Source organism: Mercenaria mercenaria, chromosome 7 (genome assembly GCF_021730395.1).
Source record: "Mercenaria mercenaria strain notata chromosome 7, MADL_Memer_1, whole genome shotgun sequence".
Taxonomy (NCBI): Eukaryota; Metazoa; Mollusca; class Bivalvia; order Venerida; family Veneridae; genus Mercenaria; species Mercenaria mercenaria.
In genome coordinates this window covers 81,792,726-81,811,652 of record NC_069367.1, presented here as the reverse complement: position 1 = coordinate 81,811,652, position 18,927 = coordinate 81,792,726, and the positions used below count along the sequence as shown (strand labels likewise).

At 36.6% G+C, this 18,927-nt stretch overlaps 1 protein-coding gene across 3 annotated transcripts in view; it reads left to right on the top strand.

The window, feature by feature from the left end:
• The window catches only part of LOC123553796 (uncharacterized), a 48,429-nt gene that overhangs the window by 13,422 nt on the left and 16,080 nt on the right, over positions 1–18,927 (top strand). For 2 of the 3 annotated variants that reach the window (XM_045343449.2, XM_053548789.1), the window contains exons 3-5: positions 5,103–5,267; positions 12,892–13,006; positions 17,960–18,160. In XM_045343449.2, the coding sequence (XP_045199384.2) occupies positions 5,103–5,267; positions 12,892–13,006; positions 17,960–18,160 (481 nt within the window). The remainder of the gene's footprint in view (positions 1–5,102; positions 5,268–12,891; positions 13,007–17,959; positions 18,161–18,927) is intronic. The other variant, XM_053548790.1, reaches the window with a different exon arrangement.

The following is an 18,927-nucleotide window of genomic DNA, read 5'->3' as shown; positions in this document are numbered from 1 at the left end:
TATCACCACAAGATCTTGGTTCCTTTCTTAAACTGGACAGATTCCATCATGGGTTCCAGAGTTATGGCCCCTTAAATGTCCAAAATTGGCTATTTTGGCTTTTGCAGCCATAAAGAGACTTCATTTATGGTTTTATTTGATACAAACTTCCAAAATATCTTCAACAACAATAAATCTTGGATTCCATGACAAATCAGATCCATTCGTAGTTTCCAGAGTTATTTTATATCTGATTACCTCCCCTGATTGTAGTCAAAATGGATTTATATCAGTAAGTACTTACAGGACTTATTTGAAATTTCATTATTGTCATTAGTTGGACCTAGGCAATCAGGGTATATAACTATGGACTGATTTTATGTCAAATTACCTCCCTTTATTTTTGAATTTAAAATGGGTATATCTCCGTAACTAATGAAGATACTGATCTGAAATTTCATTTATGTTAACAGATTTATTTGGCAGATCCTTCTTTTGTTATCTTACAATAATTTTCTTTTGAATTACTTCCCTTTTACGTTACTATAAATAGCCTATTTTTAGTAACTTTTTTATTATTGGCCGTAGGGAAAAACTGAGACCACTTTTCTGTGGTACAACATGGATGGTACTTCCAATTTTTAGGTGTATTTTGACATATCTGTACCTTGTAAGAATTTTGTTTTTCTCTTTGGTTAAATTTCTTTCCTTTGTTGTTCCTGTCCTTTGGACTTAGATATTTTTTCTGAGGACCTTCTTGTCCTCAAGTGCAATGATAACAGGTGAGCGATATAGGGCCATCATGGCCCTCTTGTTTGACTTTTGTATTCATTCAGTTGACAACGCTGTTGAATAGTCCGTTGCTGTCCTCCAACAGCTCTTGTTCTTTGTTACTATTGCTTATATCTTACTGTGTCTTCACATTAACATTGTCCAGGATACAAACAAAGTATGTGCAGGGGCTGGGCCTATTATACCCGAGGTCAAGGTCACCAAGTTGTTTTACTTGACCTTGATTTTGACCTAGTGACCTACATTCACATTTCTCAAGCTACTAGTCTGAGCCTTCAAGCTTGGACCACATGCATAGTTTTGTGTACCGAAATGAACTTTGATCTTGAGGTTGACCTAGTGACCTACTTTCACATTTCTGAAGCTACTGACGTCAAATTTGGACCACATGCATATTTTTGTGTTCTGAATTGAAATTTGACATTGATTTTTACCTAGTACCTACTTTCACATTTCTCAAGCTACAGCCTCCAAATTTGAAGCACATGCATAGTTCTGTCTACCGAAATGAACTTTGACCTTAAAATTGATCTAGTGACCTACTTTCACATTTCTCAAGCCACAGCTTTCAAATTTGGACCACATGCACTGTGTTGTGTACCGAAATAAAATTTGACTTTGATTTTGACCTTGAGCTAGTCTTGAAATTTGGAACATTCAAAAATGGCTCAATGATGGGTGCCAAGATCACTCTGTGATCTCTTGTATTTATTTGTTATTTAAGTAGCACATTTCAAGCACTCTCATCAAAGCTATAAAAGCAATATTTGTTTCTACACTTTCTCTTCCTATTCAAAACATAAGCTGAAAACGAATCGGATCGTAACAATTTACACATTTAACACTTTGTTTCAGACAGGATGTCCTTGACAATATTGTGAAAACAAAGTTAGTATATTTACACCGAAACATTAGTCATGAAGATGCTTTACAAATAAAAATGAGAAAGGTTGTTTCAGACTTTTTTTTATTTTAGTAACACTTAGGCACATTCAGTGAAATATTGAAGTCATACCATCCGATATTTTCATGATGGTGGTAAAGATATACAGTATGTAAAATAACTTCCTGTAGGATGAGAAGAGCATGAAGAAGAAATTTGAAATTCAGAACGATGTATTTATAATAAACAAATATACTGCCGAATGAATATGTCAGGCTAAGACGTCTATAGCTTGTGAAGTGAGGCTATTATGGGATTTATTCATTACTTATACAAGGGTAAGAAGTCATTTTAGCGCATTCTGATATTCCGCACTGAATCTAATGATTGGACAATATATTTATTTTTACACATTTTAGGCTACAATAGCGTTAGCGCATATTTGTTTCGTTTTATGACATCAGTAGATTCCTTCGTGATATATTGATACGTTCGCTCTACCCAGTTCTGTCACCAGCCAATCACTCGAAAGTGTTGTAACTGGAAAACAAACATGTGTTACCCCATGTTCACAGTCGTAAAGATCATGCTAATAAAATTCGATATACTATAAAATGCACAACTATTAAGCCTTAAAGTTTTTTAAGTTATGACATCCATAGAACCACCATAAACAATTAGTTACAAAATTGTAGATGTTAAAAATACTTGAAGAGCAGTTACCAGTTCTCATAATAGCCTAATGTTAATGTGCAAAGAAAAAAACAAACAGACAACAAACCAGCCTTTTTTTAAATTGTAAGCGTAAAAACCAGGAATAATGTATTACATTATCTATTTATATCCCTGTAAAAATGGAAGTTTTAGAAACATGATATAGATAGTTTTCGTAAATGAACAAAACATCAGAGCAAGCGAAAAGTTTAGCTCATTCCATAGAAATAATTTTAGTCTTTTTGATTTTTGTCAGTCTCAAGTTTAATAAATCTACATGATGTCATCTCAATTTATAATTATCACCAAAAATTACAAGTTTTTATTTTATGTTTTCCAGTGAATTATAGAGTTTTCTCAGTGAAATAAAAGTGATAATCCACAGCTTTGAAACAGTAGATTATCATTTTTATTTTTCACTGCTTTTGCCGAACTAGTTCCGGTCCTCCGTCGCGATCGAAGTCAAATTGTATACCGAGCGTTATGAATACCATGGACCATAATGACGATGACGTCGTTTTAATGACGTCATTTGTGTTATGCTTTCTGTTGATCTTTGCCGCGATTTTCGACATTTTATAAATTACGCAACAAAAGTAGAGTTTTACACATGAAATGAAAAGAAAATTTGTTTGTGTCAGTGAAATATCAATTTAATATCAGTTTTGATGCTCACTTGTGAAATAAAATTGATATTTCACTGAAACAAACAAATATCCTCTATATATTAAATGGTAGCAAAAATGGCGAAAATCTAACGTTTATAACAAAAATGGACTTACTGACCTTTGACCTTGTGCTGTGATCTTACTATGACCTTTAGAAGGTGACAGCCCCCTTGAAACTTTTCCAATTTTTATAAAGTTAACAATGAACATGGCTGTTGGGCATTAAAGGTGGATAATCAGATTTTGGCCATGTAATGGATTTGTTCGAAACTTTAGCATCTGATCATTTACACTAATTTATGTTCACTTAACACTTAATGCAAATTAGATTTTCACTGGAGGTATTTTTAAAATTTCATTTTCCTATCCTGGTTGCCCAACCAAGATAGAGTTATTTTATCAGAAGTATAAATTTGATAAACATACTTTGCCTAAGGAAATGTATAAATATTAGACATATTGTAATATATTTGTAAAATATTTGCATTAAAAATTATGTATTTAGATGGAATTCATTAGAAACGCAAGTTTGAAAAATTATTATTACCTCCCTTTGCCTATCTTGGTTGCGCACCAAGATAGATTGGAAATAAATAATTTCAGAAGCTACACACAGCTTTTAAACTTGCATTTTGGTTCAGATTGTTCAATAGTTGATACGTCTATCAAATGCAAATGTAAAACTAGACATTGTATCGAAATAAAAAGAAATACCCAGCTTTTTATATACTTTCATATTAAAGGGGAGTAATTACAAAATTTTATAAAAATAATAAAATATACATTTCAAATAGGAATCTAACTCTATGTAATCGGTCTTTTTGTTCCTTAAATAATTCTCTACCAGAATATACAAAAAGTAAAAAATGTCATTAAATGTTGTTTAAATGTGATTGACCACCTTTAACAAAAAATGCCATCAAAGGCAATTTCTGGGCCTCTTTTTCGGATATATTGGCAGACTATTATACTTTATGTTCATGTAGTTTCTTTGACTGTTTTTTATGCCCCCGGCATCTACTGATGCGGGAGGCATATAGTGATTGTCCTGTCTGTTCGTCCTTCTGTCCGTCCATTCATTCGTCCGTCTTTATGAGGTTAACCAAATGGGACCGTTTCGTCTAGCATAAATACCCCCTTACTAGAATGACTTGATACTAATGCAGATGTAACCTGTGACCATTCCTCATCTTCAAACATCACCTGACCTCAGTTTAACCTTGACCTTGACCTCGTTTTGGACTTAGGTTGCTTTGTATGGGCCATCTCTTGGTTAACCAAATGGGACCATTTCCTCTAGCATCAATACCCCTTACTAGAATGACTTGATACTATTGCAGATGTAACCTGTGACCATTCCTCATCTTCAAACATCACCTGACCTCAGTTTGACCTTGACCTTGACCTCATTTTGGACTTAGGTTGCTTTGTATCGACAAGGATGCCACTGGGGGCATCAAGCGTTTATTGAATGCAGCTTCTTGTTTCTGATTTAATTTAATCAAAATAAAGAATGTCAGTACCTCTGCCATACTTGACCTCTGAGTAGTAGGGACTTTTTATATTTTGGTGTATCTTCCTTTTAAAGTATAGGTCTCTTATTGAGACATAAATTCATTTTACTGTAATCATCGAATAAGGGAGCCACTATCTTACAGACAGCCCTAATTCTTTTATTGGCCTAACAAATTAGAATTTCATCCGTCTGCCCGTCCAGTGAAATTTTGATCAAGTTGGTCAGTCCTGTATATGGTGAGTGACAAGGTGAGCTTTTGTGATTGCCCTTCGTCTGTAGGCAGGGTCCATTCACAGTTTCTTGTGAACATGATAAAGACCACATTTTGCGATAGATTTTAATCAAGCTTGCACACAAGTTGTATTGGCATAATATCTCGGTTTTCGAAAACTGGCCAGATCTCATCATGGGTTCCAGAAAAATGGCCCCTTAAAGGACCAAAGTTTGCTATTTTGGCTTTTGCAGCCATATAGAGTCTTCATTTATAGTTTGATTTGATACAAACCTGCAAAATACCTATTAAAAACAAGTCAGTCTTCATTGAAAACAGGGAGTGAAATGCAGAAAATAACTCTCAGCAATGTAACCCTTGAAGGGGGTGGACAATTTGAAGAAGGCCAGGCATATGTAATACGTGATCGCTATGGTAGCAGAAAAACAATGGTTTTTCGAAATGGAGATCTTCGCTCTTACTCTAAAGACATAGGATTACAAGGTAAGTAGAGAACTTCTTTTCCTGTTAACCACTAGCTGTTATACTGATATTCAGCAATCAGTTGAATCTTGAAGTAGCATGAGATGAGAGCATTGACCAAAAACGTTCTGTAACAAAGTTTGACATCTAGATTTACAACTGAAACAGTCAGGATGGGCTCCAGCTCATGTATAAACCATGTTTAATAGTATAGTTTCCTGTAAAATTTAGTTCATCAGAACCAAAGGTTCAAGGTGAGCTATTGGTAAAGGTGGATTTTTTTTTTCATATTAGGGTTACTAGTATATGTTTTATATTTCACAAGATTGCCTTGTATGGAATTTTGAACAACTTTGAGCATTGTTTTAAAAAAACATTTGTAAAATTTTGCATTTTTCAATGAATGGAAATTAAGATGGCATGTAAGCCTTTATAGAATTTTTAGCTTGGCTATTTGAAGAATAGGGGAGCTATCCTACTCGCCCCGGCGTCAGCGTTTAAACGTAAGCGTCACACAAATGTTAAAGTTTGCGTACTACCACAAATATTTTCAAAGTCCATTGAGATATTGCTTTCATATTTTGCATACTTGTTTACCATCATGACCCCATTGTGTAAACAGGAGCAGACAAGTCTATCAAGCATTTTGACTGAATTATGGCCCCTTTTCGACTTAGAATATGCTTATTGTAATGTTACAGTTTGTATAGTATCCCTGACAAAGGCGGAGGGTTATAGTTTTGGTATTGTCTGTCCGTCTTTCTGTTGATCTTGTCTGCTGGTCTTTCCGAAACTAAATTTATGACATGTTTAGGAGGATTTGAATTTAACATGGTAGAAATCTTAACTGCTGTAGGGATGCCACCCTTCAAGTTTCAGTTAGATTGCATGAGTAAGACCAGATTTATGGCCCTTTGTACGAAGTGACAAGGTGAGCTGTTGTGACCGCTTGATGTCCGTCGTGCGTAATGCGTTGTCCGTCGTCCGTCAACAATTTCTAAAAAAATCTTCTTGAAAACCACTGGGCAGAATTACACCAAACTTCACAGGAATGATCCTTGGGTTGCCCCCTTTCAAAGTTTTTCAAAGAATTGAATTCCATGCTGAACTCTGGTTTCCATGGCAACCGAAAGGAAAAACTTTAAAAATCTTCTTGTCCAAAACCACAGGGCCAAGGGCTTTGATATCTGGTATGTAGCATCATCTAGTGGTCCTCTACCAAAATAATTCAAATTATCCCCCTAGGATCAAATATGGCCCCGACCCGGGGGTCACATTGTTTATATAGACTTATATAGGGAAAACTTTGAAAATCTTCTTGTACAAAACCACATGGCCTAGGGCTTTGATATTTGGTATGTAGCATCATCTAGTGGTCCTCTGCCAAGATTGTTCAAATTATCCCCCTAGGGTCAAATATGCCCCCCCCCCCCCCCGGGGGTCACATGGTTTATATAGACTTATATAGGGAAAACTTTGAAAATCTTCTTGTACAAAACCACATGGCCTAGGGCTTTGATATTTGGTATGTAGCATCATCTAGTGGTCCTCTACCAAGTTTGTTCAAATTATCCCCCTAGGGTCAAGTATGGCCCCACCCCGGGGGTCCCAAGTTTTACATAGACTTATATAGGAAAGAAAGTTTAAAAATCTTCTTGTCTGAAACCACAACACTTAGACTTTGATATTTGGTTTGTAGCATTGTCTTATGGTCCTCAACCAAAATTGTTCAAATTGTACCTCTTGGGTGAAAAGAGGCCCTGCCCTGGGGGTCCCAAGTTTTATATATAGACTTATATAGGGAAAACTTTGAAAATCTTCTTGTACAAAACCACATGGCCTAGGGCTTTGATATTTGGTATGTAGCATCATCTAGTGGTCCTCTACCAAGATTTTTCAAATTATCCCCCTAGGGTCAAATATGGCCCCGCCCCGGGGGTCCCAAGTTTTACATAGACTTATATAGGAAAGAAAGTTTAAAAATCTTCTTGTCTGAAACCACAACACGTAGACTTTGATATTTGGTTTGTAGCATTGTCTTATGGTCCTCAACCAAAATTGTTCAAATTGTACCCCTTGGGTGAAAAGAGGCCCTGCCCTGGGGGTCCCAAGTTTTATATATAGACTTATATAGGAAAAAGCTTTAAAAATCTTCTTATCTGAAACCATACGACCTAGGTTTTTGATATTTGGTATGATGCATTGTCTAGTAGTCCTCTACCAAAATTTTTCAAATTATGCCCTGGGGTTAAAAGAGGCTCTGCCCTGGGGTCACTTAGTTATTATGTGAGTTATATGGGAAAATACTTAAAAAATCATCTGATCCTATTTCCAAGACTGTTTACTTATAACTACCTGATGACCCAAGTAATATGATGTCCCTTGACTGTGACCTTGACCTACTGACCTACTTTCTTGTTTTTTAAGAGACAGCCTTGAAATTTTGATGACATACACAGTTTTGCACACCAATCGTAAAACTGAATTTCATTGACCATGAATGTGACCTACTGACTTCCTTAATATTTAATCATCAGTTTGACATTTGAAACATGTAGCTCATATTACTCAGGTGAGCGATCCAGGGTCATCATGACCCTCTTGTTTTCCTGTTCAAAATCCTAGGATTGTCCCATTCTCATTTACTGGCGTGAAAAGTCCCAGGACTATCCCAGGAATTCTTGAGGTATTTTCAGGACATTATCCCAGGATAGTCCTGGGACTTCCTGTGCTTATCCCAGGATTTACAGTTCCATTTTTGCACAGGTATAGCCTGTGAAGTGTTCTCTTTAGGATTTTACTCAGCTAGGCCGGAGTTATGGCTAACTAAGTGAAAAATACACATAAGGTTCTTAAAAGTTTGTGTTGCAAACATCTTAAAAATCATTTAACAGGAGTGTGGGGCACCTGTGTCCTATGGACACACATCTAGTTATTCTTTGAACATCATAGGTCAGTGATGTTAGAAATCAACTTACTGATGCTCTAAAGGCATAACCCCCTTATTTGTATTCATTTTTGACGCAAAAATAATTTCCAAAAAGTCTTGATTAATAAAAAAAAAAAAAAAACTGAGTTTCGGACCTACTTAACCTAATTTTTAGCTCACCTGCGTTGTCCGTCGTCCGTCAAACAATTTCTAAAAAAATCTTCTTGAAAACCACTGGGCAGAATTACACCAAACTTCACTGGAATGATCCTTGGCCCCCTTTCATATTTTTTCAAAGAATTGAATTCCATGCAGAACTCTGGTTGCCATGGCAACCGAAAGGAAAAACTTTAAAAATCTTCTTGTCCAAAACCACAGGGCCTAGGGCTTTGATATCTGGTATGTAGCATCATCTAGTGGTCCTCTACTAAAGTGGTTAAAATTATCTCCATAGGGTCAAATGTGGCCCCACCCCGGGGGTCACATGGTTTATATAGACTTATATAGGGAAAACTTTGAAAATCTTCTTGTACAAAACCACATGGCCTAGGGCTTTGATATTTGGTATGTAGCATCATCTAGTGGTCCTCTACCAAGATTTTTCTAATTATCCCCCTAGGGTCAAATATGGCCCTGTCCCTTCTTGTCTGAAACCACAACACTTAGACCTTTGATATTTGGTTTGTAGCATTGTCTTATGGTCCTCAACCAAAATTATTCAAATTGTACCCCTGGGATGAAAAGAGGCCCTGCCCTGGGAGTCCCAAGTTTTATACAGACTTATGTAGGAAAAAACTTTAAAAATCTTCTTGTCTGAAACCATACGACCTAGGCTTTTGATATTTGTAATGCTGCATTGTCTAGTAGTCCTCTACCAAAAGTTTTCAAATAATGCCCCTGGGGTTAAAAGAGGCCCCGCCCTGGGGTCACTTAGTTATTATGTGAGTTATATAGGAAAAAATACTTAAAAAATCATTTGATCCTATTTCCAAGACTATTTATTAAATTATTATTACCTGATGACCCCAAGTAATATGATGTCACTTGACTGTGACCTTGACCTACTGACCTACTTTCTTGTTTTTTAAGAGACAGCCTTGAAATTTTGATGACATACACAGTTTTGCACACCAATCGTAAAACTGAATTTCATTGACCATGAATGTGACCTTCTGACTTTCTTAATATTTTGTCATCAGTTTGACATTTGAAACATGTAGCTCGTATTACTCAGGTGAGCGATCCAGGGTCATCATGACCCTCTTTGTTTTGAAAATGTTACCGGAAACAAAGATTTTTTTAAGGCCTAACAGTCCCTTCTGCTTGGTTTTAAGAACACAAAGTGACAACTCTCAGCAGAGTTTCACATGTATTGAAGTAGGTGGAGCTTAAATTATGCTATTGTGTATTCAAGCCAAGTGCAGATTGTATTGTCCGTAAGTATTGACCTGGCACTCATTAATCTTCGCCAATATTTTCGGGCGTTTTCGTTATTTCACGTGATATTCGTGTCCTGAAAATATCTAGATTTATCAAAATAATCAATTTAGAGAACCAACGGCACAGTGGTGTAGTGGTAAGCTCTCCGACTTGAAAACGCGTTACCATGGGTTCGAATTCTTTTCTAACCATTTTTTAAAATATAATTCCTTGTGTTTGTATTTGTATCTATGATTATATATATATTTTTTTTTATGACACATTTCATTTTGTATCTCTAACAACAGTTCTTTGAATTGTCCGTTGAATGAATGAATGCGTGTCCGGTCCTGATGATTTTAAACGACATTTTATAGAACGGTAGAATGGTAATCGATAGTAGAGTATTTCGTTGATAAAACATGATAAGTGTGACAAGTTTCCGTCTTCTACAGATAAAATCATAAAAAAATAATTTGGTCAGTCGAGGACTCGAACACTCAACCCTGAGATTAGTGGCAAAACGCTTTGTCCGCACAGCTATATCTGCACATGATACGTAATGGTATATAATTCGCTTTTCAATAGCAATATCATTGTTTGGGTTCATACACCGAAAATTAATTTACGGAAACATACGGAATATTCATGAGTGCCAGGTCAATACTTACGGACAATAGACAGGCTGATAATGGGTAATGATAAAAAATCGGGCAACTTGAATTACTCTTTAATGTCAGATTAGTCCAACTAATTGTATGTGAGTCGTGATATTGTGATAATTTTTGCACAGGTCAATATCTCTTCTCCACAATAATATCTCAGAGTCAGTTCTGATGTCAAATTATTTGGACAAATGTCAGATTAAAGTGAAGTGGGGAGCTTTAAATTCAGAGTTGAAGCGCTGTGGTCACTTTTCTCTATAATAATATATCCACAGGCATATTCTTGTTAGGAATGGTAGGCCCAATAACAAAATGTTTTGAGTCATGACAAATATTTCTTTGATATTTTAATAAAATTATTACTGGTTTGAGCTGTGACTCTTGTAAGAGTAATTTAGGCTATCATACATGGCCCTCTTGTTTGTAATTACTTTAAAAACAGATAAATTGGATGAACTTTCTTTTTAGCTCGACTATTCAAAGAATAGTCTAGCTATTCTACTCACCCTGGCGTCGGCGTCGGCATCACACCTTGGTTAAGTTTTTGCATGCAAGTACATACAGCTATCATTTAAAGGCATATAGCTTTGAAACTTATTTTTTTCTTTTTCTAGGTCAATTACCAACTTCACTGGGTCAAGTCCCATAACTCTGACATGTATTTTGAGCAAATTATGCCCCCTTTTGGACTTAGAAAATTCTGGTTAAAGTTTTACATGCAAGTTACTATCTCCAAAACTAATGCAGGTATTGAATTGAAACTTCACATGTGTCTTTGAGGTTATAAAACTAGTTGATAGCACCAAGTTCCATAACTCTGACCTTCATTTTGGCCAAATTATGACCCCTTTTGGACTTAGAAAATTCTGGTTAAAGTTTTGCGTGCAAGTACATACAGCTAATACTAAAAGGCATATAGATTTGAAACTTATTTTTTCTTTTTCTAGATCAATTACCAACCTCACTGGGTCAAGTCCCATAACTCTGACATGTATTTTGAGCAAATTATGCCCACTTTTGGACTTAGAAAACCCTGATTAAAGTTTTACATGCAAGTTACTATCTCCGAAACTAATGCAGATATTAAATTGAAACTTCATATGTGCCTTTGGGGTTATAAAACTAGTTGATAGCAGCAAGTCCCATAACTCTGATTTGCATTTTGGTCAAATTATGTCCCCTTTTGAACTTAAAACTCTTTTGATATTTAACATTTTAGGTAATAAAATATTTTCCTGCTTCTGGGACAATATTTCGAATAGTCGAGCTTGGCTGTCTTACGGACAGCTCTTGTTGAATTTTGGCAGTACCATTTATTATTCAAAGGGGTGTTCAGTGAAAATTTACTGACTGAATAATGACCAGTGCAGATCATGGTCAGGGGCCTCCGTGGCCGAGTGGTTAAGGTCGCTGACTTCAAATCACTTGCCCCTCATCGATGTGGGTTCGAGCCTCACTCGGGGCGTTGAATTCTTCATGTGAGGAAGCCATCCAGCTGGCTTACGGAAGGTCGGTGGTTCTACCCAGGTGCCCGCTCGTGATGAAATAATGCCCGGAGGGGCACCTGGGGTCTTCCTCCACCATTAAAGCTGGAAAGTCGCCATATGACCTATCATGTGTCGGTGCGACGTTAAATCCAACAAAAAAAAAAAAAAAAAAAAAGATCATGGTCAGCCTGCCTATCCAGTCTGCAGTCTGATTATGACCTGCACTATTCCTCATTCAGTCAGTATCTGTTTGGTATGCATCCCATTTAACAGTTAATGGTACTGTTCAAATTGAAAGACGGACAAGTTCATTATAGAAATTTAGCATGGTAAGGGTAAATAAGATAATACGGTTTTGCATGTCAGATAACAGAGAAACAAATCAAAATTAAGACTGAAAGAAATATACAAATCAAAGTGTTCTGTGCAAGATTGAGGCTCAATGTATATAGATTTGAAACTTATTTTTTCTTTTTCTAGATCAATTACCTACCTCACTGGGTCAAGTCCCATAACTCTGACATGTATTTTGGGCAAATTATGCCCCCTTTTGGACTTAGAAAATCCTGGTTAAAGTTTTACATGCAAGTTACTATCTCCAAAACTACTACAGATATTAAATTGAAACTTCACATGTGTCTTCGGGGTTATAAAACTAGTTGATAGAATCAAGTCCCATAACTCTGACATGTATTTTGATCAATTAACAACCTCACTGGGTCAAGTTCCATAACTCTGACATGTATTTTGAGCAAATTATGCCCCCTTTTGGACTTAGAAAATTCTGGTTAAAGTTTTACATGCAAGTTACTATCCCCAAAACTAATGCAGATATTGAATTGAAACTTAACATGTTTCTTCGGGGTTATAAAACTAGTTGATAGCATCAAGTCCCATAACTCTGATATGCATTTTGGTCATATTATGTCCTCTTTTGAACTTAAAACTCTTTTGATATTTAACATTTTGGGTAATAATTTCCTGCTTCTGTTACAATATTTCGAATAGTCGAGCTTGGCTCTCTTACGGACAGCTCTTGTTTTATTGGTCAAGTCAACAAAATAGTATTAACTTAATGGAAACCTGAGTCTGCTGGTAGAATACTATAAAATGCAGCTGTTTAACAGTTCAACATCCATTTATAGGTTCAGGCCAGCGAGGTGGAGGTGCCAGTAGTAGTCAGAACAGTGGTGTAGGTTGCGGACAAAATCGTTCCCATTTTAACACCACAAGTGATCATACGGCAACAAATGTTGAAAGGTAAGACAACATGAATAATATTATGTTCATACAATAAAATAATGCCAGTTTTATTAATACAAAACAAAGGAGTTTGGCATGATACCCTGAAATTTCGAAAATTTTAAACTTTCTTAAGGACCGGCTTATTTTTGAGTCCAGCAAACTTTCGAGTACATAATATCTGGTAACAGTTTAAAAACCGACGTGTTTCCGATTAATACCAAAATACTGCAGATGCGGTCTATATGATAATGTCATATTTTTTCCTTTTTAGTAGAAACATGGAAGTTGGTAAATACTTATAATTCTGACATACCTGTTATGTTACAATTTCTTAATAAAAATAGTACTGCCTCGGTAGCCTAGTGGTAGAGCGTCCGCTTCGAGTGCGGGAGGTCGTGGGTTCGATCCCCGGCTGCGTCATACCAAAGACGTAAAAAATGTTACTAGCAGCTTCCTCGCTTTGCGCTCAGCATAAAGGGGATAGTTCTAGGACTGGTCAGCCCGGTGTCAGTATAATGTGACTGGGTGGGGTATCATGCCACATGTCTACGGCGTGATATTCCAGTGAGGCAGCACTATAAAGTTGGGCATTGTGCTCACTGCTACAAGTAGACATCGTCGTTTATATGACTGAAAAATTGTTGAAAAAGATGTTAAACCCGAACATACACACACTTAATAAAAATAATCCGATGCTAACAGATGAAAAAAAAAAAAGTTTTGTCTGGCCTAACAAAACAAAATACACCTATGCTTTAATCACCCATTCCCCACACTATGTGTTATCAATTTAACCAGGTGTATTGAGCATTTTGAAGACTTTCATATAAGTACATGTACACTGGTGTTTTACACTTGGTGACTGTCTGCTGATTTACAAATGCCAAAACAAATCCGTAGGAGCAGTATGAGGTAGTTTAACTGAAAGCATTCCTATCCTGTCTCGTCCCTAGGGAAGCATTGTTTTAAGTGTTTTTTATTCCAAAGTGTGTTTTATTGCTATTACATGTGGAAATAAATCTGCTATGTACAGGTTGGTAACTTTTGCTATATTATATGATGTCCTAACAAGGTCATTGATATTATTTCCTCAAAAAGTGGACAGGTTATTTTTGAGTGCTACTTTTATCAAGTCTGATTTGGTCGTTTTGCAGATATTCTGTAAATGTACAGACAATCCATAAAGTTAAAAGATTTTTCAGTCTATAAATTCACAGACTGGGTATAAGAAATTTGTTAGCCCACCATCTGATGATGGTGGGCTATTCAAATCACTCTGCGTCCGTGGTCCGTCGTCCGTCCTTCTGTCCATTAACAATTTCTCGTTAACGCATCTCCTCAGAAACTACCAGGGGGATTTTGACCAAACTTTGTCAGAATGATGTATTAGTACCCTAGTTTTGTCCCCCTGAAAATCAGACTGGTTCAACATTTTTTTAGTGAGTTATGGCCCTTTGTTTATTTCTATAATTTACATAGATTTATATAGGGAAAAACTTTGAAAATCTTCTTGTCCAAAACCACAGAGCCTAGGGCTTTGATATTTGGTATGAAGCATCATCTAGTGGTCCTCTACCAAGATGATTCAAATTGTTTCCCTGGGGTCTAATATGGCCCCGCCCCGGGGGTCGCATGGTTTATATAGACTATATAGGGAAAAACTTTGAAAATCTTCTTGTCCAAAGCCTAGGGCTTTGGCATTTGTAATGTAGCATCATCAAGTGTCTTCTACTAAGATTGTTCAAATTATCCCCCTAGGGTCAAATATGGCCCCGCCCCAGGGGTCACATGGTTCATATAGACTTATATAGGGAAAAGGCTTTTAAAATCTTCTTGTCAATAACCTACAACAACATTCAAATTTGGACCACATGTATGGTTTTGATTGGCAAGATGAACCTAGACATGAGTTGACCTTGATTCTGACCTAGTGACCTACTTTCACATTTCTGTAGCTACAGCCTTCAAATTTGGACCACCTGCATAGTTTTGTGCACTGAAAAAAACTTTGACCTTGACATTGACCTAGTGACCTACTTTCACATTTTTGAAGGCTTCAAATTTGGACCACGTGCATAGTTACGTGTTCCGAAATGAAATTTGACCTTGATTTTGACCTAGTGACCTACTTCCACATTTCTCAAGCTACAGCCTTCAAATTTGGACCACATGCATAGTTTTTGTGTACCGAAACAAACTTTGACATTCACATTGACCTAGTGACCTACTTTCACATTTTTGAAATTACAGGCTTCAAATTTAGACCACATGCATAGGATTGTGTACCGAAACAAACTTTGACCTTGACATTGACCTAGTGACCTACTTTCACATTTTTGAAGGTACAGGCTTTAAATTTGGACCACATGGCATTGCATAGATTTGTGTTCTGAAGTGTAATTTGACCTTGATTTTGACCTAGTAACCTACTTTCAAATTTCTCAAGCTACAGCCTTCAAATTTGGACCACTTGCATAGTTTTGTGTACCGAAATAAACTTTGACCTTAAGATTGACCTAGCGACCTACTTTCAAATTTCTCAAACTACAGCCTTCAAACTTGATGCACATGCATAGTTTTGTGTACAAAGAACTTTGTCCTTGAAATTGATCTAGTGACCTACTTTCACATTTCTCAAGCTACAGCTTTCGAATTTGGACCACTTGAGCTAGTCAATAAGTCTTGAAATTTGGAACACTCAAAAATGGCACATTGGTGGGCACCAAGATCACTCTGTGATCTCTTGTTAAGATTACAATTTAAATTAAACCTGCAGGTTAAAATGAAATGTTTCACTTATTACATGCATAGATAAAAAATTACATGCGTAGATAAAACTAATAAGAGAATTTTAGACAGGTAGGATCACTTTATTTTTTTTGCATTTTCTGAAAATTCAGAGTCCTCATAAGTGATTGAAAACCACAAATAACCTTCATTTATGCATGCAGTCTTAAAATTTTTATGCCCCCTTTCGAACAAGGAGGGGTATATTGTTTTGCAGATGTCGGTATGTTTGTCGGTCGGTTGGAATGTAGACAAGTCCGTATCTGGATGATAACTCAAGAACGCTTGGGCCTAGGATCATGAAAGTTGAAAGAGAGATTGCTCATAACCAGCAGATGAACACAATTGATTTTGAGATCAGTAGGTCAAAGGTCAAGGTCACAGTGACCCAGAACAGTTAAACGGTTTCCAGATGTTAACTCAAGAACGCTTAAGTCTAGGATCATGAAAATTGACAGGAAGGTTGGTCATGACCAGCAGATGACTCCTATTGATCTTGAAGTCAATAGGTCAAAGGTCAAGGTCACAGTGACACAGAACAGTTAAATGGTTTTACAGATAATAACTCAAGAATGGTTTGGCCTAGGATCATAAAGTTGACAGGAAGGTTGTTCATGACCAGAAGATGACCCCTATTGATTTTAAAGTCAGTAGGTCAAAGGTCAAGGTCACAGTGACCCTGAACAGTTAAACGGTTTCTGAATGATAACTCAAGAACGCTTGGGCCTAGGATCATGAAAATTGATAGGGAGGTTGTCATGACCTGCAGATGACCTCTATAGATCTTGAGGTCAGTAGGTCAAAGATCAAGGCCACAGTGACCCTGAACAGTTAAACATTTTCCAGACGATAACTTGAGAACGCTTGGGTCTAGGATAACGAAACTTGATAGGGAAGTTGATCATGATCAGCAGATGACCCCTATTGATGTTGAGGTCAGTAGGTCAAAGGTCAAGGTCACAGTGATCACAGTTTGTATTCAACATTGGCTTACGGTTTCCGGATGATAACTCAAGAACACTTAGGCCTAGGATCATGAAACTTAATAGGGAGGTTGATCATGACCAGCAGATGACCTCTGTTTATTTTAAGGCCAATAGGTCAAAGGTCAATGTTACATTTACCCAGAACAGTAGAACTTTTGTATACAATGACCAAATAATTTCTGTTCCAGTGCAATTACTGAATGCATCAAGGGGGGCATTTAGTGTTCTATGAGCTCTTGTTAACTTACACCTGCAGTATTGAATTGTAAATTTAAACAATTTCATTTACCCAGTCTGTAAATATGTAGACTGAAAAATCTTTAAATTTATGGATTGTCCGTATATTTACAGAATATCTGTAAAAACTGTGAAATCCTAGACCTGATTATGAGCCCTTTTTGTTTGTAGTGAAAAAAGTGACTTATTTCCGAGACTGGCTTATTTTCAAAACTGGATTATGTTAGGGATTTCAGGGTAGTTGTTTGTCCAGTCTTTGAATTCTTTCCCTCCTGAAAGATTTTTCTATGCCGAGAGGAATTTTTGATTATTGTTTGACACAATAAAAGATGACAGTGAGAGGAAGTTAACAGAAAGAGACTTTAGTTCTAACCATTGATTTATGCTCAGACTTCTGACTAGGAATTGTAGTTGCCCTATATCCCTTGTTGTGTATTGTGCAGCAATGTCAGCACTTAAGATAGACTACAGCCAAACATATTTCACTGGAACTTGATTGGAGTTATTGGTTGCTCGAGCACTGGAACAACATACATTATATATGAAATTCTGCTTGGACATGACGAGGAGTTTGAGCGAAGGGTAGTGTTCAACTTATTAGATTTGGGGTGAAGGAAGTTGGACTGTATTTGAAAAATCTTCAAATAATAGAGCTATTGCTGTCACCTTTAAGAAGGATTTGGCATCCAGGTCAAAAAATCGTTTTGGATTTTTGATGGAAGCTTGTTTCTAAGAAAGAATTGGACCAGATGCTTTAAAACTTCACACACCATCATCTTTATAATTATGGCAAAACAATTTAGTGCACAATATGTTTGAGGATAATGTTTGACAAAATGAGAAATGTTTGCTTTAATTTGCAGTTATTTAACCATATGTGTCACCTTACATAGACAGCAAACATATTTTATTTTTTGAGTTACATGTTTATAACAAAGTTATTTTGTGACATTTTTAGTGATAGTGATAGCGATATTGAGACGTGTCGTGTTACCAAGAGACCCAGGTTATTGGCTTATAATAGTGATAGTGACGATGACTCTGTAATCAAGACAAAGTCCCAGTCCAGAAGTAGGTCACGATCTGGAAGTCGGTCAAGAAGTCGATCTAGAAGTAGTTCAGTCAACAGAAGTAGGCCTAGATCAGCCAGTAGAGCCAGGTTTGTATAGTCTTTTGGTTGAAATCATACTATTTTACAGTGCTGCAAGAAATATATTTAAATGACTTCTTATGAATAACTTGGATCTCAATCAACCCTTGGTCTGTAACATCATTATAAGGTCCTCTCCAAATTTTATACAAATTGGGATACATGCGTCTGTTATAGGGGCTGCTGGAATCAAAAATAGAAATACCTTTAAATGAATTCTCTTGTTGTATCTTCATTAATCTTTGTCTGTAGTGCCATTGTAAGGTTCTCTACCACTGTTCTGAAATGGGGATGCTCTGCCCTTGTTAGAGGCTGCTAGAGTGAAAAGTATAAAAATGATAATGTCAAATACCTCTGTTACTATCAAAGCAGCTATTGATTTTGAGGTCAGTAGGTCAAAGGTCAAGGTCACAGTGACCCGGAACAGTTAAACCTTTTTTGGACGATGGCTTGAGAACGCTTGAGCAGGAATAGGGAAGTTAGTCATGACCAACAGATGACCCCTATCGATTTTGAGGTCCATAGGTCAAACTTCAAGGTCACGGTGGCCCAGAACAATTTAAACTGTTATCGGATGAAAACATAAGAACACTTGGGCGATCATGAAAGTTGAAAGGAAGGTTGATCATGACCAGCAGATGATCCTATGGATTTTGAGGTCAGTAGGTCAAAGGTCACAGTGATCCGGAACAGTTTGTATTAGACATTGGCTTACTTCTGTGACTAGGCCATATAGTTGGTGTATAATTCCTCATTCCTGTGACAGCTCTAGTTTT